At 42.4% G+C, this 24,310-nt stretch overlaps 1 protein-coding gene across 3 annotated transcripts in view; it reads right to left on the reverse strand.

Moving 5' to 3' along the window:
- The window catches only part of MTM1 (myotubularin 1), a 95,165-nt gene that overhangs the window by 20,017 nt on the left and 50,838 nt on the right, over nucleotides 1-24,310 (reverse strand). For all 3 annotated transcript variants that reach the window (XM_032397429.1, XM_032397428.1, XM_032397427.1), the window contains 4 exons: nucleotides 11,497-11,580; nucleotides 9,239-9,388; nucleotides 4,882-5,070; nucleotides 803-988 (listed from right to left, as the gene is read on the reverse strand). In XM_032397429.1, the coding sequence (XP_032253320.1) occupies nucleotides 803-988; nucleotides 4,882-5,070; nucleotides 9,239-9,388; nucleotides 11,497-11,580 (609 nt within the window). The remainder of the gene's footprint in view (nucleotides 1-802; nucleotides 989-4,881; nucleotides 5,071-9,238; nucleotides 9,389-11,496; nucleotides 11,581-24,310) is intronic.

The following is a 24,310-nucleotide window of genomic DNA, read 5'->3' on the forward strand; positions in this document are numbered from 1 at the left end:
TTTGAAAGTAAAATTTGACTAGAAAACAATTTATATTAATAATGCACCTATTTAACATAGGCTCTTTGTTTGTTTACACAACAAAAAGGTACCTTCTAAAGGTATTAGTTCCCTCAAATAGTTTCAAGTACTTTAAAAGACTGGAAGTTTTTGATGCTTTTATCAAGATGAAGGATTGAGTATAATCTAAGCACAAAGTTCATTCTTTAAAGTAAGTCAATCTGAGATAAGTTTCAATAAAAAAAATCTCTCTTTAGGTCCTTGAGGGTCATACCCAGTAATGGTTGGATAATAAATTGGCTGTTTCTAAACAAACCTGCATGGAAGACCGAACTAACTTACTACTGACAAGATGGAAAGTGCCATCTCTACAAACTCTCAAACTGTTCTGGAGTGATGTTGTGAAATCTTTAACTTAAGGTAAGCATTTTATGAAGAGGTACAAAACTGTCAAATGTAGAACCCTATACAACAATTATTTCATCTGTCACTGCTCAATTTTAAAATTGAAGGAATTAGGGGCGCCTGGGTGGCTCAGCCATTAAGCGTCTGCCTTTGGCTCAGGTCATGATCCCAGGGTCCTGGGATCGAGCCCTACATCGGGCTCCCTGCTCCGTGGGAAGCCTGTTTCTCCCTCTCCCACTCCCCCTGCTTGTGTTCCCTCTCCCGCTGTGTCTTTCTCTGTCAAATAAATAAATAAAATCTTAAAAAAAAATAAAATTGAAGGAATTAAAAAAGATTCCTGTCCCACTAAACAATGACTTTCTTGTTTAGGTATGTACTTTTTTCAAAATATACTTGCCTTGATATGTTCTAACCAATGAGTAGACTCCAAACTGGACAACCAGTGAGATTCTTCCACATTAGGATAAACAATGTCTTTGACTTTTTTTAAAGATTCCCGCATGACATGAATGTTATGAATGTCTAAGAAGAAAAGTTCGGCGTTATGATATGCATCATCACTTTCATATCCTCCTCCTGTTGCCTGAGAAACAGCAAGACACACAAACAGTCAGTTGGGTTTTCTATTTCATCAGAAAACTTACACAAATATTTCAAGTTACTGGTCCTCCAAATCTCAACCTAAAACCTTCCAGCTTGGATGCAGTGATTGACGTGACCGGACTTCCCATCCAACACTGAGCCTCAACAACATCAGTCACACTCTGAGCTCGGGGAAAAAACAAACAAACAAACGAAACAGCAGGCTGGCAATTTCCTGGGGATCTGTATTTGCAAGAAAAAAAAAAATCACTTCAAAATGTTCCATAATTACTAGCTCTTCTTCTGGATCTGGAAAGGCAAGAGCGGTTCTCAAGGGTCCTTTTCCCCTATGGGTTTTGTAGCAGTACTCTTCGGCAGCGGGAGAGGGGCGGGGCGCGGCGCTAACTCGAACAGCGCTCAGCTTCAGCCTCTCTTTGCTCTGTGATTTGAGGCAAAGCACTCAACCTCTCTGAGCCTCAGTGAGAACACTAGGTAGGCTAAACAGGATTAAAAGGAGTCCTACTCTGTCACAGTTAACACCAGCCACCATTTAGTGAGCCCCAGTGAAGTCCCAGATACTAAGATTCTTGCTTTACATCCTCTTATCTAATTCTTACAGCAATGCCGCTGGATAGGTATCACTATCCCCATTTTGTCAATGAGGAGAGATGCTATTTAACGATCCCCAAAGGTACACAAGGTACACAGTAATCAATCAGTAGAATTCCAGGTGTCCGAGTTCAAGGCCCAGACCTTTTCTAGTGCACCATGACCACCTGTCTGCCATGCAAACACCAGGGACAGAGAGCTGCACTGCGCCGAGTAGGCCCTCAAAGAGCAAAAGGTTTCAAGAGGAGACAAGCTGGTCATCATCTGCCATGGCGTCTGTGAGGAGTGACTTGCCAGGACAGGCATCCAGACCCCTTCCCAGCATGGCGAAGATACCCATTTTCCATGTATAGCAAAAGAAATGGAATGGCTGCATTCTGCCTCATGTTTTAAAATGCCATGGAACATGTGGCCTCTGGCTCTTTAAGAAAAAGTTAAATAATTCAGAGACTTGCCAAGAAAGCAACGTTCTCCAAGCTGAAATGGAAGGGGAAGGCATTGGACAAATGTGCTGTTGCTACATTTTGCCTCTTTTCTTTTTATTTATAACAATAGAAAGAATATATAACCTGTAACTCAGAACAGAAGGGCCAATGCAGCCCATGGTTTTTTTCCAGGGTTAAGTCACAATGGTTTCCTGCAGGATAGAAGTAAGGCAACCACTTGAATTTCAAACCTAAAGACCTATGTACAAGCCAGAGGTCTTGGTCTTCCCAGACTCTAGGTAAGAAAATAGGTTTTATTTAGAAATATATTTTTAAAGCTTGTCACAAACAGCATCAGTATAAGTAGACAAAACACATTCAAACTTGTTGTTTTTAAAAAAGTTAGTAGCTAATGAATAAATAGACAGATGAGCCCTATTTCCCTCTTCTTGGTTATCCATGCCTCAGGGCACATAACACCTTGCGGCTCTGATCAGAGGCCGACAGAGGTGCCCCTATCCACCTGGCAGTCACTTTCGTAACCTGCAGGCACATTGCCTGGGAGCAAACAGCGAGCCTCAGTTTTGCCAGAGCTGCGAGTCTCTAATGCAATGACAAGTCACCCTCCCATGGATGACCTGCTTCTCTACCCATGTGGTTTTTAAATAGTTACAGTGATTTTCAAAGATTCTCAATGCTGGAGTTTCTTTCATAAATAACTGAAGATAATATGCAGAAAAATAAAAGGCAAAATAGACTTTTTGCCCCTTGCCTGGGTTTTGTTTGTTTACTTTATAATGGTGTAATGTTGATTATTACGTTGGGGGTGGGGGCTGTAAATTTCTAAATATCCACAAGGGAGGAACGATCAGGTCCAAAGAGAACAGAAGTCAGAAGGGTAAAAATCAATTAGCCAAGCATAGATTGAGTTCCCAAAAGTTCAAATTCTCCATCTCTGGTTAGTTTTGAAGTCTTTTCAGTTTCCTTCTCTTCAACAAAATGGAACAACCCTGATTATCTAGTATGACGACATAAAGGTTCAAGGGCCTGTTGCTATGGATATAGATGACTAGGGGAGAGACACAGCTGAGGGAGGAGGGAACGGGAGCTTGGTTTTTAAAGAATGCTGCAGAGATCTTTAAAGCCTAGGTTTTTTTCCTTAATTTTTTCCTTCCCTTCATTCCTAAGAGCACTAGTAACACAGGTATATTTCCTGAGTGTTAAAAAAAGGCATTCAAGAATTCTGCTCGGAAGCTGGGGGGGAAAAAAAAAGATTCTACTGCTATCACAATAAGCTTTAAAGTTAATATGATAAAGGTAATCATTTTATACATTTTCATATTTTATTTTTATTTTTTTATTTTTTTTTAATTTTTTTTATTGTTATGTTAATCCCCATACATTACATCATTAGTTTTAGATATAGTGTTCCATGATTCATTGTTTCATTTTCATATTTTAAAATAATCTTTCTAAATACCTCATTTTAATGTTACATCATATCTATTTCAGGTTAAATGTATACATGCAAATATTGCATTTTATACATGTTTTCAACTCCAAATTATATATGAGGGATGGAACAGAAATACCTAACATTACAAATAATGCAAGAAGATATTCATCTCTAGACTTAATTTCCTAAATGTTTTACTTCTACTTCCTAATTTACTTGTCAACAACACTCCCTGATTGCTTTACCTATAATTTCAAAATCATTTCCATTACTGAAACAAAAATCAACTGCAATAACAGATAGCTGGGCCAAGAGCACACAGGGAGCAGAAGGGACTCCGCAGATGTGAACGTGTAAGACACACAATCCGTGTGCAAATAATGGCGAGTGGAGCTGCACACGCATGCCATTTTACACACCCTTCCATTGAGGAAGCTGCTGCATCTCGCCGAGCTGCTTGAGGACTTGTTTTGCTTTCAGGGTCTTGTCTTGTGCAATGACTAATTGAAGATGCCAGAAAAGTGACCTCGGATAAGCAAAGTATTCACGATGATGACATTTAAGCCTATGGCTGATGAGAAACAAGAACTCTGAAAGGCGCAATGGCGGTGAACAGCCCAGGGCAGGCCCACTGTGGGCACTTGGCAAGTGACAGCTGGAAATGATAGGAGAGGGAAAAACGAAACAAAGAGGAGAAGTTGAATGTAAAAAGCACAATAACCTGGGGTTGCTCAGTGTACAAATGGCCTTATACATTGCGGCAGATTCTGTGGAAGCTTCTGAAAGCGACACTACCTAGTCACTGATGTTCACAATGATGACCCCGATCAACTTCAGGGGCACTCGGCATACTCTGCATACGAAAGCCAAGAAGACAATGGAGACAGATTTTCTTTGAAAACAATAACACTGTGTGCACATGACTATAAAATCCATGTACAGAGATCTACTCATTTCTTCAATTATTTTCTATAAATGAGAAGACCCATTCATAAGGATAGTGAAGAGACCGTCTGGATAAAGCTACAGATTGAGGATTTTAACAATTTTGGCTTCCCACAACTCCTCGTAGATGCTTCAGCAGTCTATATATCAAGAGGGATCAAGAACAGCCTAAAGAGCTCCAAAGAGACTCCAACTTTTGCCAAAATTGAAGTTCATTACAGTTCTACACCCACCTAATTTACCTAAAGGTTATTCTCATTTGATCTTAATAGATTCGACTTTCAAGATACATTTTGTGATTAAAACTACTTCCTACCTCAGCAAACCAGTTTTCCCATTTCAACTAAGTTTAACTATTAATGTAAGCCCACATGTTGACACACTGTGCAGAAACATTCACATAAAGCATGGCATGCTAGCCGTAAGATAAGCATCTAGCGTGTCACTAAATATACTCACCTTGTTGGCCACCGCATTTACATTGGGTCTTGCATCATAGATTGTGAGTTTAGAAATTTGTCTGTTAGTCTCCCTGATAACATCGAGATACTTCTCATCATCTTTATTCCGTTTACCACTCATACCGACAAGAGGCTGACTGCAACGCACGATGACTGTCTTGTTTTCTGGATGAATCCATGACAGCACCTATGGTGAGTTCAGAAATTTTAAGCTATCAAGAAAAAAAACAAACCTCAAAACCGTTAGAAATATAAAAAAAAAATAATAAAGCACAAACAATCATGATGAAGTGAGTCTGATTTGGCCAGAAGAGAATACTTGTTTACGTGTGATATCACAGTGTGTGCACAATGAGGACTATTCAGAGACAACTAGAATAACCAATTGCTTTACTAGTCTTTTCTTAATTAGCACCACATCTCGTAGAGGTTAAATGCTTACCTAAAATAAAGTTCTATCACTTAAAGGAAATAAAAGGCTTCTGATACTACTTCAGTTCTGTAGCCTGCGCTGGATTTCTCAGACAGAAACAAGCTTTAGCAAGAAGTGAGACCTAATGGAAATCATCTCTGCTACAATGTGTTTCTATAAGACCAGCTCACTTCTACAGGTCATCTCCCCCACAGTCTCAATTCTAGAATCTCACATAGTGGGGAGAAAAACCCAAGGGAAGCCAAAAAAAAAAAAAAAAAAAAAGCTCTCAGGATGACCACAGAGCTGCCAGAGGTCCCACGATGAAGCTTGGAGAGCCGCACTTTGCACACAAGCCTAGCACGGGGGTTACCCGGTTTCTAAGCTTGCGGCGCAGGAGAAACACCACCTGTAAAAGGTAGCTAACAATGTAATACAATAAAAACTATAGAAGTGTCCACTTTAAGTGGGTGAGTTGTTTGGTAGGTGAATTAGATCTCAAAGCTGTTAAAAAAAAACAAAACAAAACAAAAAGGGAGCCAGGAGTTGACTGTGGTGGGCAACAGTGTGGGCTCTGGGGGAGGCACATCTCTGTTGTGGCTGTAACCTGGGCACGGAGCTCATAGCCTCTGTCGCTCCCCTCTCCTCCTTCATCAAATGGGGGTGGGGGAACATGACTCCACGGCCCTGCTGGGAGGATGAGCGAAGAACACATGTAAAGTACATTCGAGGGGCAGGCCAGGTGGCCTGTGAAGTCAGATAGGGAAAATTGTGAAAAGCAGACGCAAGAACTGAAGAAGCTCACTTACTACAAGGCCAAATGCGTTGTCATCTCTGAAGTCACCCCCTCCATGATGGCAAATGATAAGCATTGATGTTCATAAAAACTGATGTGCATAATAGTGACAACAAGTTAGTGAGAAAAGATTATACAGTAGCGTGAATGAGTACTCATTCACTGAGTCTTTGTGCCATGCCAGAGACCAGTAAAAACACCACTGTGGCCCCTAAGAATCCAAAGGCTCAGAACTGGGAAGCCCTGGGACCAGCACTGGTCTCCTGGACCTCCATTTTCCAACCAACAACGTGGAGGTGACACCGGCCCAGCCTGCCTCCTGTGGCCCTTGTTTCGAGACAGGTAAGAGACAGGAGATTCCTTTTATGCATGTATGTATGTATTTTTAATTTTTCAGGTTTACTGAGATATAAGTGATCTACAACACTGTAAGTTTAAGCTGCACAACGTGGATTTGATACAAGATCACCTTTAAAAGAGCACACTGCTACACATACAAGAGGCTTGTTATTTGATAAACACCCGCACCAACTTTTAAATTTAAATCAGGTCCTAGGCAAGAAACTGCCATGTGCCACCACAGTGCCCTCCCTCCCTCCATCCCTCCTCTCCCTGCCTGGGAGATTTAAGGCTGGAATCACCATGCCATTAAGAAATGCTACTCTTGTAAGCTGTTTTGCTTCTTTCTTTCTTTTTCTTTTGGGATCGCGACTATCCTCTTAGAAAGGATGCTTGCTGTTTGACTCACAGGTATAAAGAATGATCACTTCATAACACCAACTACCATGACTGCTTTCAAAGTATATGGTACTATATTAGGTTGTTCCGATTAAGGTTAGTATCTAGAAGCCATAGACAATTAAGGATGTACACACATATTTAGCCACCAAAAGATGTTGATCGCAGCACTGTTTATAATAGTATAAGATTAAAAGGAACCCAGATGTCTCACAACAGAAAACGGATATAATACGTCAGGGTACACCGAAACCCTTGCACACACTCATCTCTTTCCAAGACGATGCTACGCAGAGAAAGCGGACTGAAGCACAAATTACAGAATAATTTCATCTTTTTTAACAAAAATATGTCTGCATAGAAGGAAGTTTGGAAGAACGTAGACCAAAATGTTAACTGTGGTTCTCACTAGGGGGCAGACTCCTGTTTTGCTTATCGGCATTTTGTAACGTATCTAAAATAACTATGTATTACTTATATGTAAGGACTTCTGTAACTTTAAGACAAACCTGTTTGAGAACACAGGGATGCATATAAGAACAGATGTATGCATTAATGGGAACACTGATGCACGTGGATCATTTTGTTATTCAACAATATCTTATAATCGTTTATGTCCTATTTATGCACAAAATAACAAGAGTGCTTTCTCATCAATTCCTTTTGTATTTTTATATGGGCTTTTAAAAAAGAACTGAATAGCAAATATTAATGATTTCACATTAAAATCAAATACATTTTCTGGGGTATAGTCAAGAGTCAGGGGGTTAGAAGGTGTATCAGAAAGACTACATTATCTACTATTAAATATTCTTTTTTTTTTTAAAGATTCTATTTATTTATTTGAGAGAGAGAGAATGAGAGAGAGCACATGAGGGGGGGAGGGTCAGAGGGAGAAACAGACTCCCCGCCGAGCAGGGAGCCCGATGCGGGAATCGATCCGGGGACTCCAGGATCATGACCTGAGCCGAAGGCAGTCGCTTAACCAACTGAGCCACTCAGGCACCCTATTCTTAAATATTCTTAAGCATGGTAATCTAAAAAGATATAGACATGATGGAGAGCTTAGCCTTTATTAGGAAAAATAAAGGCAGACTGGTGGCCATTATGAAGTAAGAAGGATCAATAAAATGGCTAAATAAGTAAAAAGTTAAGCATTCTATTGGCTCTACAGTAGACTTTCGTTCACTCAGGATAGTGGAGAATAGTAGGTCCACAGTGGACTGGGCACAGCTGTTTCATCTCCTCTCCTGCCCCAAATCCCATGAATTCACACACACACACACACACACACACACGCACGACACGGTCGATGTTCAACTGAATGAAGGCGTGAACAAAATCGATCCACACTACCCTAGCCTAGTTCTCCTATAGGCGAGACAGGGGTGGAGTCTATAGCTATGGCATGGAAAAGTATGTCACAACGGAGCAGAAGAGGAGTAAGTAAACTTGTAACTCTAGCCTCGTTGGCACTACATTCTAGCAAAATGACCTAAAAAACATATGTTCAAGTATGATATAGATCATTAACATATGAACAGATACTCATAATTAGAGGAGCGAGTGAATTTTAAAAGTTGTGATTCCTATTATGTTGACATTATACAAAAGTTCCACACAAATGTCCTTTTAAGGACAAAAAATTTCTAGACTTGGAGTTAAAGGCAAGGTGACATTAAATCTTAATTTGTTCAGTCCTTATTTTTCCAAAATCTGTTATTTAGAAAACCAAAACAAAACAATGTACTTATTATGACATGTCCTGAAAATTAAGAGGGGAAAAAATTCTCTAAATTTTTAGTCAATAAAATTTATGCACACAAAGTAGACGGTATGACTCATACATAAATATTTAAGAGCCAAAGAGAACTTTGTGAACTAGGTCCAATGATACCGTAAGTATACTGTCTGGAATAATCTGCACTTGGCTCCAGTTTGCTAATGGCATTCAGGCAGCTTGCAAACGTGATGAGGACGAGCTAGACCTACTAAAGCCGGCACTCATGTGCTCTATTATAACAGAAGACAGGCAGCGTGTCGTTTCCAGTATGATTCAGCCGACGCTCATGGAGAGCCCGTCACATGTCAGGTATGGTACTACAAAAGTGAAAACCATAAAACCCCTGTCCTTCCTTCTTTCCTTCCAGCTAGCACTTGGTTGATCTATGCATTATTTATACCCTCTCTCATATGACAATTAGTTTACGCTCATTCTCTGACCTTGATTGTGAGCTATGGAAGATGGGTGCTGTCTTACTTCTTTTCCCAGTTGGCATAGTACTTTGCACTCAGAAGGCACTTAAAAATTATATGGTGGATTGAAATTCCAAGAGTGTTTCTCTGACTTAACTACTATTCTTATGGGATAAAAGGCAATCTTTGAGGGAAACTAACTGTAGTACTCACTGGAATTCGATTTCTGGATCTAAAAGTTGCAACTCTCCTGAGATCGTCATCTGAGGCACGATATGGAACCACCAAGAGAGCAGGGTAAGTGTCACAGAGTTCATAGCACTTATTGATAAAAGTTATTCTCCAGTGGTGATTGGGCAAGCCCTGTAGGAAAAAAGGAAGTCCAAGTCAGTACTGCACAACTTCATCTCTGGATTTGGCCTTGGCTCTCCTTCCTTCTTTCTAGCAGAATCTGCACATGCCTCTTTGACCACAGGGTAGGGACAGTCTACCATTTGTACTAAAGGGAGCCAGATCCGTAATCCAGACAACAGAAGAACACAAGACAAAACACTGGTGGTTCCCATAATTCTGAAATATCATTGGTCAATACAGATTCTCTTGAATTTGAGATCTTCCTTTATTTCATGTCAAACTATTTCTTACTACTTGTACAATACAGATAAACCCAAGTTCATCGCCCACCTGTGTACCCCACCCCCACCCCAAAGAAAAGTGCATCATGTAGTTTCAACCTGTGTCTAACTGATGGTAGAAAAGAGAATTGGGCTACTTCCTATCCCTACTCAAAACAGAGTGAATGCTTCAGTCTGCTCCAAAGTAGAAAGAGGTTAAGTTTATGAAGAAAGTCACAGAGGGGAAATAGAGGAAAACCCCTCTGGGGAGGCTCATTTCGCCACCTCCTAAAAGTTTTTTCAATCAAGTGGTTTGGGATCGGTGATCACTCTGTAGGTTGTGTGAGAAATACAGTCATCTGCATTCTAAGCACACTACTAATGTGACCGGGAGACACAGAGTACACCTCCCATCCTGTCATCCACCCACAAAACCGTATCTAGTATGGACAAGATCCAGAGGTGGTGGAATATTCTCTCCCCATACTCACAAATACACAAATACACACACAAAGGTGAGCTATGTGGGTGCTTGCTTTGGGGACAGACATTGTACCTTTTCCTTAGGTCTGGGCCTATAGACCACGGACCAAACAGGTGAGTCTGATGCTGAGTCCAATTAGAGAGTTTTAAGTCCCATGAGAAAGTTATAAGAAGAAAAGATGAAATATAATGGCAGTCTAAAACAAGATACCTTTCAATAGTTCGTATATGCATGCAATCTTAAACATGAACTGTCTTGTTTCAAGCTAGAAACATTGATCTAAAAACTAAGTCTTAATATTGTCAGCAACACTCCAAAACTAAGGTACAGATACTTAAATACATACTGCTACAGAGGTCTCCAGAACATGCAAAATGTTTTCATGGTCTTTCTTCTGCCTCAATAACTGACCCAGAACAGAGGTCATTAAAATGAGAGGTATATATAGCCTTTGAAAACTTAACAGTCTAAAGCTGCAGAGGATGTACCACCTCATGCATGTGATTTAACTCCTGCACCCTCATTCCTGAGCATCGAATCTGCTTACAAATATGCACACCACTGGTCAAGGCTAAAAAAAAAAATCAGCGCGGGTGCTTGGTAGTGGAGGTGGTGGCTAGAAGGTTCTTCTCAAGTCTAGGGTTCTAAGATTTTACTTTACATTCACTGCCTTTTCATATAAGGCAATTGGGCTTGATCTGATTCTCAAAGCTCACTCGACAAAAGTTCCCAATTATTTTAAGAGCTGTATAGGATGAGAACTGTGAAAAACTCCATCACGTAACTCCTTGCTGGCCTACAGATTTGGTTAAACCAGAGGTCAAGTTGTGGCTCTTGTACATAAAATGCACAGGCTCTTCTTCACAAAATGCCACAAGAGACCTTTGTCCCTGAACAGCAACACTGTATGAAGCCTCTTGCCTTTGTTACAGCACATAATCATGCACGTGGGTGAAGTCTACAGAAGAGAGCAATAAAAGCAATTTTAACATACATTCATCAAAGTTTTCTTGGAAAAGTCATCATTACAGGGAAACTGTTCTAATTCATTTCAATCTGCAAACCAGAATAAATATAATTTGAATCTAGCTGTCAGTGATAGTTCAGCTCCCGGATACGTAAATATATAGTGACATGAACTCCTAAATAGTAAGGTATAGAAGTTTGACTCTTCTAGACTCCAAATATTTGATTCATTTCATGAACAACATATCATATGGCTATGGAATGAGCTCATAAATTACAGAGTAATAGATAAAATAAGCTATAACTGCCATTTAAGCTAGACTTTGCAAGGATTTCACTGATGCTCAAAGAGCATGACCAACAACATATTGTCACCGGGCATGTTTGCGATTCACCACATGACTTACCTGCCTTCTGTATTCTTCGACTGGATTATAAACTGTCCACCCATCCACGTTAAACTTTTCTTCATTTAGAAATGCAAATATGGGCTAGAAAAGGCAAAAGGAAAAAAAGAATTTAAAGTTCCGTGTGACAGAACTAACAGTCTACTAATACTACGTCCTCCGAGTTTTCACCCACCAGGTTTGCCTACCATGAAATCACAATCCAAAGCGAGACTTTCAAAAAGGAGTAAGAGTGGAAAATACAGACTGGACTTAATGCTACCTTCTAGCTTGAGTAATCATTACTTCTGAGACCTCAATTTTCTATGGCTACAAACATCTCTTTTAATTTGTCCTTTTTAAAATGATGTTCCACAAAAATCAGGTTTCTAGACCAAAACACACCTATCCATTTTGAACAGTATTAGCAATTGATCAGGTAAAAGTCACTTTAAAAAAAAAAAAAGGAAATTCAGGAATCATTATTAAACAGACGACTGTCTCAAAAGGGAACAATGACATGTTTATCTATTTAAAAAGGGACAGGACATTAGGAAAATTCTTAATTAATGGTTCTCTGTGAATTCTGAATCAATGCCCTGATCTCTGTGAAATGACAGGACCCAGACCTCTCTTCTCTCTCTGTGCTCACTCTGGAGGCGATATTGATGAATTTCACAGCTTCAAATACCATCTATACTCTAGTGACTCCTAAGTACCTATGGCTCTCCAGCCCCGACTTGGATCTGCACACTTGGCTGTCCAAGGGACCGCTCCACAACTCCAGCTTGCCTCCAGAGGAGGACTCCGAAGTTAACACATCCAAAGCCAAACCCTTGAACGCCTCCCATCCTGCTCCTCCTACAGCCTCCCCATTTCAGTACATGGCAGCCCCATCCTTCTAGTTGAGCCCAAAACCTTGGTGTTATCCTCATCAACTCACTGCCACCACCCTGGTCTAAGCCTCAACCATCTCCCACTTGCATCATTATAATAACCTCCTAACTGGTCCCCTACTCTCCTCTTTACCTCTAAAGTCAGAGTAATGGTGTCACAACCTAAGTCAGCTCAAGTCATTCCCCTGCCCCAAATCCTCCTGTGGCTTTCCATCTCACTTGGAGTCAAAGCAGAAGTCTGTCCAATAACCTACATATGGCTGTCCACCCTCTGGCCACAGCCCCTATCAGGCCTCTGCTCTCCCATTGCTCACTCCACTCCAGCCACACTGGCCTCCAGTGCTGTTCCCCCAAAGCATCAAGCACAGACCAACATCAGAGCCTTTCCACCTGCCGTCCAGCTGTCTGGAATCCTTTTCCTCCATGGCTTTCCCCTTTACTTCTTTCACATCTCTGCCCAAATGTAACCTTAATCAGTGAGACTTATTCTGACACCCTATAGAAAAACTACATGCTATTCCACCCCCCCAGAACAGCACCCCTTATTCTCCTTCCCATTTTATTTCCCCCTATTACTTATGACCATCTGACAGATTATATGTATACTTGTTTGTTTACTGTTGGACTCCCACTGTCCCCTCCCCTAGACCAGGGGCTCCATAAAGACAGACACCTGCTTTGGTCACATCCTATATCCCCCGTAACTGGAACAGTATCTGGTCCATAGTAGGCAGAATACATATTTGTTGCCCCAGGGAAAATGTCAAGCCCATACAGCCCCTGTACTACCACCTTCTCTGGAAGCACTGGGTTTGGGCACTTTTTCCTCTGTTGTCGTCCTACAACTGTGCATGCCAGAATCCCCTCCCCCACACTACAGAGCATTTCTGGAAAAGCCTTGTTTGGCAGCAACAGTTTTATGTATTCAAAAAGCAAGAGGTTTAAGAGACTGCTCTCTGGACTGTCTTCTTAAACTTTCTTTTTCTTTTTTCTTTTTTTTTTAAAGCACAGGGCACCCTCAGCAGGTCTCAATCCGGGCAGTGGTAGGCCCCAATGCTATGTATTCTACAATGGGTAGCACACTGACCACATGATACTGATCTAGCTAAGCAATTCGTTGAGGCTTTAGACAGACATGGAATCCACAGCAATACTTAATTATTCCTACCACTTGGGAAACACGTGATTTCTGTTAACTTCAGTTTAACTCAAAGACAGGGGGACTTTTGATGGAAATAGCGCTAAAATGTACGGTGCACTTGTTTATCCCTAAACAGAATCCGTAGCACGTATCAAAGCACTGTCTTGGTGACATCTGAGTACTGGATATTATACTGATCAATTCTGCTGAATACTGTGCTGCTGACATATGTGTAGATGCCAGGTGGTTTAAGACACAGGGCTGTCATTCCCTTTAGAAGAAGACCTATAAGCTGCTTTCTTGGAAATGAGTTCCTGACCTCCACATTTTTTTTTTGTTGTTGTTCATTTTGTTTGCTTGTTTTTAGTTATTTGCACCTTTCCCACGGAGCTCAAGTGAATACGGCAGCCTTTTAAAAACAAAGAATAAAATTACTAACTCAAAGGCCGGATAAAGCTTTCTCTCCAGAAAAATTGTCATGTGTGTTAATGCTATCAGTGTCCTTTGACTTGCCAGCAGCATTTTCAATGTAACTATTTCTCAGTCATGAATAATAAAGCAACTCTGCTCTTGCTTCACATATTCTCTTGTATCTTATATTAAAATTACTGATAAGTTTACAAAATTATTATCAGAAGATGAAAGTTATATAGCCCAAACCAAAATTATCTCCATAATTTCTTTAATATGTTTGCTTTAAGGGAACTCTGAATACAAGTAATATATAAAATTGTCATTAATAGGAGAGTGGGTACAACGTCCTCATGGTAGCAACATCTCAGGTGGCCTTTCTCGCGAAATCATTCTGGAAAAACACTTCACATTCTAAAGACATCCAGATGAACAGGATGAGTCAATGAACTGGCATCCTCTACCTCTGAAACATGCCTCTGAGAACTCTATGATGGAAACAACTCCCAGGTTAAGAGCTAAGAGCCAGACCTGGAGCTCAGATATTTCAGGAAAGTTTATGAATCACCCAACAGCCAGATAGTCCTGGTCATGAAATACACAGGAGCACATCTAATACTAAATTGGAGCTTAAGGTAAAAAAGACCAGGTGTTTAAACCAATATTTTAACCATCCAAATAAATTAGCTTACAATTATAAGGAAAAAATATATATATATTTAATATTTTATTTATTTACTTGAGAGAGAGGGAGAGGGAGAGGAAGGGAGAGTCTTAAGCAGACTCTGCACTGACCATGGAGCCCGACATGGGGCTCAGTCCCACAACCCTGAGATCATGACCTGAGCCAAAACCAAGACTCGGATGCTTAACCAACCGCACCACCCAGGCGCCCCAAGAAAAAATATTTTTAAAAAGCATTACTTGTTAGTTTTTAAAGAAAAACACAATGTGAACGTGAAGTTGTCGAGACTTGGCTCCACTGAGGCAAGCATTCCAAAAGAACCAATGCGGATATTTTCTAAAGTTGGATGTACCCGGACTTATTTCCCAGATATTTTAATTTTAACCTTTTTTTTTTTTCCCTCTTAAAGATTCAGGTAAGAGAACGAAGCAAGAGTTTTAAAACACAAGCTCTCAACAGGGTAACATAAAGGTGGATTATTACAAAAAAACTTACTAAGCATTAAAGCAAGGCAACAAAACCCTTCATCTGTACCTCATTATTACAAAGTACAAAATTCATCTACAAGTGGTGACTTGTGACAAGTCTTAAGCTCCTGTCTGAAAACTGTTAAAACCTAAAGTTAACAGGTTACATGCCTTGAGATTTTTAGCTGTCATTTATTTTCTCTTACAGACAAATACATTTTTTAAGGCTTTGAGTCTTTTAGAACTTTATCAGCGGGTTGCCATTTCCAGTGATTCCTAACTCTATCCTTGGGTCGCTTGGGAGCCTCTCTTTGGGAAACCGAAGCGCCACGGGGAGAGCACTTTCCTTTCTGAGGATGGAGCGGGGAGTCGGGCGTGTGAGCCGGGTAATGATCAAGCTGGCTGCACGTGCCGGTCTCACAGTGACTTGACTTCACAGCATGGGGACCGCACATCAGGAGTGCGCCCGTCTGTCCGTCCGGGAGCCCCGGAGCCTCCGAGCCCAGAAGGGTTGTGCCCAATGGGGGCTTCGGGAGGCCCTCCACACCTTTCTTCCTGCTGGGGCCTGGTCTCTCGGGCCCGGGCTCTGCCTCGGGGGTCGGGCTAGGGCAGCGGGGGTGGGTGCCGGGGGGGCGCTCTCCGGAGGTGCCTGTGGGTGCCTGGGCCCCACCTCGCCCCCCGGCTGAGCCAGAATTTCCGGGGGGTGAGGTGGTCGCCCTGATCCTGAAGGGCCACGTGCCATACACGACCACACTCAGGAATACAGCCCAACGCTTCTGTGTGTGCGGGCTATCCGGGGGGCTGCTTCACTTTTTTTAAAAAAATAATTTTGAAATACTTATAGAGTCACAAGAAGTTACAAAAATGTACAGGAAAGTCCCATGCACCCTTCACTCAGCCTCCCCAGTGTGAGCACCGTGCATAGCTAGAGTACAGTATCAAAACCATGAAAGGACACACTTACGTGCTTACCCTGGCTTCAAGTGAGCAGGTTCTTCCTTTATTTGGCTCTATATTAGTATTTGGGCATTTCACCAATTCAGATTCCTACTAGTCAAGAGATACCATGCATGGAGACTTAAAAAAAAAAAAAAAAAGCAATCATGTGCATTTTTTCCAGGATTAAAAATAGCACAATGTAACATTTGAAAAATGTTAAAGGACAAAGTTGAGATGAAAATCTCTGATTTCACACTAGGGATAAAAACAGCTCTGACAAAGAGAATGTAACTTGTCATTTAAATTTTCCTACATTTATCACTGTTGTGTCTCATGGGGGAAAAATCTGAAAGGACAACAGGTTTTAGATTTCATTTAATTAGCCAATATTTTAAAATGGCACCTATGTGAAGATGCACCAACTCACTTAAAACACCTAGATGGGATTTATTGCTATTTAATAGGCTCTATAAATGTTGAGCAACTCTAAGTTTCCTTCTTTGAGGTGGGAGAGTTGTCTGTCCGTGAATTAGAGTTTCTAGATCTCATGAAGCCCCTCACGGACAGCCTCTTCCCTCAAAGACTTGTCATGCTGTGTCTCACAACTGGATGTTGGAGAGTCATATTTGTAAAAATTAAGTATCATTCAAAAGGGAGGCAGTTACAGAAGAAAACTATTTTCATAGTACCCAGGGGAATGAACTGATAAGCTACGAAGATTTAATGGTACTTTCAAATGATGCTGCCACCATGCATGGACACAAGTTTTAGGAAGAGCAGACCCTTTTTAGGAAGTAAACAAACTATAACTCTGAATACCTAGCACTAAAAATCTAGGGGACTGTGCACTCACTCCTTCTTTCCTGATGGAATTTTGCAGTGTTTGAACAGGAATTTAAGTGGGCATTTTTTTTTTTCTAATTTGATTTCTGAAATTGAAGACACCTGCCTTTTTAAAAGCTTCCATCTACCATTTAAGGGTGTGGCAATGTAAAATCACCTCATTTTCATCTTTTAGGTTACACTTAAGAAACAAGACCTCTTCATATAAGGAAAAAAAAAATGCTTTCATTAAAGTTGGGGGGAAAAAAGCCAAACATTTTGAGAAAGAACCACAGGAGGTACTGAAACTTGGCAAAGGTTACAGTTCAAAGTAACATCTTTCATGTAACTGCATCAAAAGCAATTTAATCCAAAAGTCTGACAAAAGCCTCACAGGTCAAAAGTGGCTAGCACATAAATTACCATTTATACTTCCGTTGGCTTAAATAATTCTCCTAGTCCTCTTTCCACCACCTTTCCTGGGGAAAGTGGCTTCATATTTTTGGGTTGCCATCACCTTCATATATAAATGTACACATTCACTTATTCAGGAGGAGAAGACCCCAAAAGTACACTTGAAATGTCAGTTGAAACCATGTGGAAAGAGTACCTTCTTTCCTACTTGTCCAAAATCACAATCATTTAAGGTGACATTTCTCAGGGTTCATGTGCCACACCTCCTCTCACTGTAACTGTCTCTCCTGGCAATTTTGGCCACATCGATGAAAATGCCATTGATCACACCTGGGCCCACCAAAGAAACCTTTTCCCGGGCGAGAGCTCCAGGTCTACGCAGCAACCTGCCTCGTAGATGTCTATGTCTGGTTGTCCTACAGACACCTGCAACTCTGCATATCTGAACTGGAAGTCGCTGCCTCTTCTTCACTCCCCTCCTATATTCCCCATCTCGACCGCTGGTCCCACTGTCCACCCGCTTACCCAGGCTGGGTTCTTCCCTATCATGCCATCCCCCATCATAACTACATTCACATGATCAACGGATTCTATTGATCTTCTAGATCTTCCTCAAATCCATTCTCTCCTGTCCTCTCCATTGTCCCATTTCAAGGACTCATTATCATGTACCTGGGTGAGTAACAAACATCGCCGGAAATAAACTCCTGCCCTGCTCCATCCAGTCCGCATGCTGCAGCCCAAGCAATCTTTTTGAAATCAAAATCTAATGTCACTTTCCTGCTTCAACCCCTGGAATGGCTCCCCTCCTGTTTAGATACAAAGTGGAATTTCTTGGTGGGGCATGGTAGGCTCCACAAGCTTTGGGGCCCAGCCTCCCCCTCCAGCACCATCTCTCACCACTACCCCCACATGTACACCAACTCACGTGTGGGTCCAGTCTGTGTCCAGTTTCTTCACATTTGCACATACTGTTCCTGCACTTGGCCAGGGCCATTTCTGCCTGGCTAATGCTCCTACTCATCTTCCAGGATTCACCTCCTCTAGGAAGCTGTCCTCGACACCAAGCCCCTTACTTCCCGCTCCCCTGATAGCCTGTGCACATGCATCTGTATTGTATGCATTTGTCTGTCCTCCTGGACAAGTGGGCATGAGCCCCAGCTCCCCACACCTAGCCATAAGGCAGGCAGGCATTGTGTAAATGCCTGGAGAGCAAAAACAGGGAGGAAAGGGATGAAAAAGAGGAGGAATGAGGACAGGCCTGCCCTAGGAGACCTTCCATTTTATAAAGCCTCAATGGTTAAAAGAATGTCACCAGTACTTGAAGGGTGATTGATGCAAGAAAAGAAATATTCAGAAATCAAAACACAAAGAAGAAATAAGTGTGTGATAAAGGTGGTATTTCAAACGAATGGAATAGTCAACAAATGGTATTGCAACAACAGTGGAAGAAAGATTTGGATCCATATCTTACACAGTAACCCTGAATAAACTCCAAATTGATGAAATATTTACATTTTAAAAAAGAAACTGAAGTTTTAAAGGAATATTCTAGGGATAATTCTTCTATAACTCTGAGTAGGGAAGACATCCTTAACAGGGAATGTAAAACCCAAAAGCTATAAAAGAAAACTGCAGACAAGAGTTTAACCTAGCAGGCCTGGCTGCTCTCCTGAGACAGGTCTGCTTGTGAGGTTGGCCCTCAGCTGGACTCTGAGAACCTGGGTTCTCGGGAAAGTTCCCATTGCTCCCTAACTGATAAGAGGGATTTATGGTGCCTCAACCGTATAAACGTGGTTTATGTTTAACCCTAATCCCTGCTTTCCTTCTGAGAGGCAGTGATTTGGGTACATGCTAGGCGGAGGGTGCCTCATGACCAGCCTCCAATAAAAACTCTGGGTGCTGAGCTTCCCTGGTTGGTGACATTTCCCATGTGTTGTCTCAACTTGTTGCTGTAGGAATTAAGTGTCTCCTGTGTGACTCCACTGGGAGAAAACTCTGGAAATTTGTGCCTGGTTCCCCCCCCACCAGACTTTACCCCATGTACCTTTTCCTTTTGCAGCTCTTCCTCCATACCTTTTTGCTATAATAAATCACACTTGTGAGGACGACTATATGTTATACCTTTTGAATTCTCCTAATGAATCATTGACGTCGGGGTGGTCTTAGGGACCCCCATCACAAAAAATTGATAAAATACAAAGATTTAAAAAAAACTCCCATAGCAAAAGCCACCATAGTCAAAAGACATATGGGGGAAATATTTGCAACTCATATTATGAGTGTAACTATTACATAAAGAACTCCTACAATTGACCAAAAAAAAAAAGACCCAAATCCCAAAGGAAATATAGGCAGAAGCCACAGAGAATCAATAGAAATACAAATAGCTCAAACCAAAAGATATTTAATTTCAGTCAAATAGGATAAATACAAAATAAAACTATGAATCCACATTTTCACCTATTAGATTAGTGAAGATCAAAAAATCAGAAAGCATCCTGGATTGCAAGTGCAGTTGGCAAAACGGACCCCCAAAGATGTCCATGTCCTACTCCCTGTGACCCGTGTCATTACCATATGTGGCAAAGAGGAATTAGGTTGCCAATGGAATTAAGATTTCTTTTTTTTTTTTTTAAAGATTTTATTTATTTGAGAGAGAAAGAATGAGACAGAGAACATGGGGGGGGGGGGAGTGTCAGAGGAAGAAGCAGACTTGCCGCTGAGCAGGGAGCCCGATGCGGGACTTGATCCTGGGACTCCAGGATCATGACCTGAGCCGAAGGCAGTCGCTTAACCGACTGAGCCACCCAGGCGCCCTGGAATTAAGATTTCTAATCACCTGACTTTAAGACAGGAAGAGTACCCTGGACTTCCCAGGAGTGCCAATGTCATCGTAAGGGTCCTGAGATGTGGAAGGAGGCCGAATAGTCAGAATCAGAAAAAGAGAGTGATGATGGAATAAAATCAGAGTAATTCGAAGGACTCGACCACTGCTTTGGCTCTGCAGATGGAGGAAGAGGCTGTGAGCCAAGGAACGTGGGTGCCTCTAGAAGCTGGAAAATGCAAGGAATGGACTCTCCCCTAGATTCCCCAGAAGACACACAGCACCACACACCCCCTGACTTTAGTCCAGCAAGACCCATTTTGGACTTCTGACCTCCAGAACTGTAAGATGACAGACTCGTGTTTTTATAAGCCGCCAAGTTTGTGGTCATGTGTTAGAGCAGCTATAGGAAATGAATAGAGCTGGAGACAAGCACTCTGACCCACTGCATGTGGGAGTGAAAGCCAGTACATCTTCTTTTAGGGATATTTGGTAATAGCAGTAATTCTACTTCTAAGAAGTTATCCTACAACATACACGAGCACCTACAAAATGATGTATGTGCAAGGTTACCCACTGCAGTTTATGTAACAGCAAACGATAGAAAATGATCTCAGTATCCATCAAGAGAGGATTGAAGAAAGTATGGTACGGTCAACAGAGTACTGTATGGTCATAAATAGGGTAAAGAAGCCCACTCATCTGGCGATATCTTTGGTAAATGTAAAAGCAAGGTATGGAAGAGCACATACAGCTTACTCCCGCTAGGGTCAAAGGGGGAAAAGATGCCTAACAAGTTGCATGAATAGGCTTAAACTATCACTGGGTGGACAGGAACAGACTGAAAACACTGGTTGTCTGTGAGGAGGGGAACAGGATGGGTGAAGGATGCTTGGAGCGGGATATTTTTATGACATACCTGTCTTAGTTCCAGCCGGTATAACAAGTTACCATAGACTGGGTGGCTTAAAACAATGAACATTTACTTCTCACAGTTCTGGAGGCTGCAAAGTCTAAGGTCAAGAAGCCAGCAGGGCCGGGTTCTGGTGAGACCCACTTCCTGGTTTACAGAGGGTAGCCTTCTTGCTGTACTTCACGTGGTGGAAAGCACAAGCTCTGGTCCCTTCCTTTACCTATAAGGTCAGTAATCCCATCCTGGGGCTCCACCCTCATAACCTCATCTAAACCTAATCACCTCTCAAAAGCCCCACCTCCAAATACCATCACACTGGGGGATTCGGGCTTCAGCATAGGATTCTGGGAGGACACAAACATTGAGTCCTTAACAGTACCTTCTATACTTCCCGAATTTTCAATTATAGACATATATTAGCTATTGTCAAACTTTTAAAGTAGTGCTTGTTGAATAAATGCCCTTTCTAAACAGAATATTCTTACTGATGACTTGGTTGCTGCCGGTTCTTAATTCATTCACTCTACTGACCTTAGTATATTAATTCAACAAACATTTACCGAGGGCCTACCATGAACAAGGTATTAAGTAGAGAAAAAGATGAGTAAGACACAGGCACTGTCTTTAAGGGGTCAGAAATTCTCCAAAGGACGGTGACAAGGAGGGCACAACTACCAATCATGTAAAGAGGAGAGCACAGAGCACCTGGGACTCCAGAGAATACCTAGGTTATTTCTAGAGAGATGAGCCTGGAAGGATAAGATGACCTTGGACATAATAATAACAATGATGACAAAAAGGCACAATTGGTAGCCAAACTCAGCGAATACGAGGCCATCTGCAAACACGGCCAAAGTGCAGGAGGGGGTCGAAAAAAGTGGGGACAGTTGAGAGGTGAGGCCACACAGTGGGGGAGACCGAAGTCTGTATCTGCTGACGTTTGGAGGGCGGGGGGAATGAGAGCCGAGTCCCAGGGAGAGGACGTGCAGGGGTGGACTGGGTAGGAGACAGAAAGGAAGCAGGAAAACCAGTCCAAGTACGATTCCACCACTTGAGAAAAGAAGAGAAGAAAACCCTGGATGCAGTAAACATTCAGGAAAAGGGAAATCTTCCAATGGTGGCCTTGATTTTGGAGGAAGAGAAGATACCACAAGAAACTGGGAACACAGAGGAGCAGGTTTAAGGGAAAGAGGAGAGATTATTTTAAAGGAACGGTCAGGGGTCAGTTGAAATTATGGAGCAGCTAAAGGGAAACACGAAGCATTGAATCTGGAAGTCAGGTCAGATGGGCAATGCTGGAAGACAGGAGAGGGAGAGAAACTGTTGAGGGGATGGTATAGAGTGGACTTTTCTACAGGGAGACGCGTCTGGTATATAGATGCTCTAACTGAGCCTTCTGCGGAAAACATCTAGAAATGCTGGATAAAACAGAAACCTTTTTAAAAATGCTCTACTGAGCTAGCTAGGGAGGAACCAATACTCAGAAGCTAAACACTAACCACAAACAGGAATGTAGAGAGCAAGAGGAAAGCGCTGCTTTTACCTCCGGGCGCTCACAGAATGGATTCTCATGGCCTGTTGGGAGTTTAGGAGATAGAGGACATAAAGGCCCAGGCTCACCCAAGATGCCAAGACGGGCATCAGACTGGAAACCGCCTTCAATAGAGGTTGGCCTCCCAAGTGCTACAACCTCAGGGTAAGGACAAACAGGAAGTAACCCCCCGAGACTCGAAGGAAGTTACCTGTCCAGGTTATTGGTGTTGATCGAGGGAGAAAAAAGTCTCCACTGCTGTCCCCCACCAGGAATTCATAGCCACAAGGCAGCTCTGAAGCAATGTGTAGCCCAAGCTCATAAAACTTGGGTGGTCCGGAAAACATCAAGCAGGGAATCTAATTTGTAATTGACCCACACCGGGAGTGCCCTAAGATGCCTGGCAGAAGGAAACGTCAAACTGCCTTCGATCCTGGCCTCTGAGTATTCCCATAAAGGTCCGAGGAAGAGGAGGTCAGAAGCAAGAATCACAAAACATCCTGGGAAACCAGGCACCTCGAGCCAGCAAGTAAGAACTCAGCAGAGCAGGCCCGGCTGAAGAGCGCCGTGGTGGATGAAGTCAAAGACACAACGTCCCGGGAGCCAGAGGGACGCTGCAGGTATCAGACTTCCTCATACTTCACATGTGTTTTACAAACATCCTCTCGTGGCTACTCAGTAGTTTAAAAAACCTGTGAAAGGAGAGGTGGCTTGAGCACTTGCAGGGTCTTGAGTCACATTCAAAAGCATAGCTCCCCTGGTGTGGGAGGGCGATAAGTGGGATGAGCTCTGAAGGGAGCGGCCGCCAAGCACGTGCAGGCAGGCAGTGAACACTGGGCTTCTGAACACGGATGGCCACGCGGGGCCAGTCCTGCTGGGAGCACGGTTCCAGGAGATGGGGAGCAGGGAGAAGAGAGAGACTGAAAGAGACCAAGGGCCAAGTCCTGGAGGTGGCAAGAAGTGTGATGAGACCCTCAGTTGGCCACATTTACTGCTTGTCCAAGAAAAAAAGAGTCCTAGCCAAGGAGAAAATGGAGAACTGAGACCTGCTTCAGTCCCAAAGCCACATCTAGGCTGAAAAGCAGGTGTGTGTGTGTGTGTGTGTGTGTGTGTGTGTACACACAGTACTGCTTCTCATTTCAACTGCCTTCTGAAAATGAGCTGTTTGCTTTTATCTATCCTGTGGTCAGCCTAGGAAGTAGGAGTCCACTAAATTTTAGTCTGAGATTTTTAAAATCTCAAAGCAATTTATAAAAATGTCCCCAATTCTGGACTGAAAAATGAAGGCCCAGGGAAAAGTGCCCTTGTTGTTAATTGCCTATTCACAGGATCATTTACAACTCTCATTTGAGCGATTGAAAAAGATGTGCACCCCCATCACCCGCTTTGGTAATTTTTGTGCAATCATTTTTACAAGCAAGTACAACTGGACTTGAGCCAGAGTGGACACAAGGTAGAAATGACACAGTGTTCAAGCCGTATGGACAAGTGGCAAAGACTCTGAGAAGCAAAGGCAGAAGTCACAAACACCTACAAATGCAGCCGGACCCTCTCCTGAAAGGTGCGGCCATTTCTAACACCTTGCTCCCCCCGTGCTGCCCATGGTAGGAAGTACCATGCCATCAGTCCGTGGAAGGCTGCTGGCCTCCCCAGAAAAGGTCCTGAAACCCAGCTGTTTCTCTCTCTCAAAAGCATAGGCAGCAGAGTCTTCTCTCCTGTGCCTAGTCCTACCACCCACATGAAGGTCAAGTTTACCAAAGCAAACAAAACACCAAAAACCTTTGCAACT

The sequence above is a fragment of the Phoca vitulina genome, unplaced genomic scaffold, assembly GCF_004348235.1.
Source record: "Phoca vitulina isolate PV1807 unplaced genomic scaffold, GSC_HSeal_1.0 scaffold99, whole genome shotgun sequence".
NCBI lineage: Eukaryota > Metazoa > Chordata > Mammalia > Carnivora > Phocidae > Phoca > Phoca vitulina.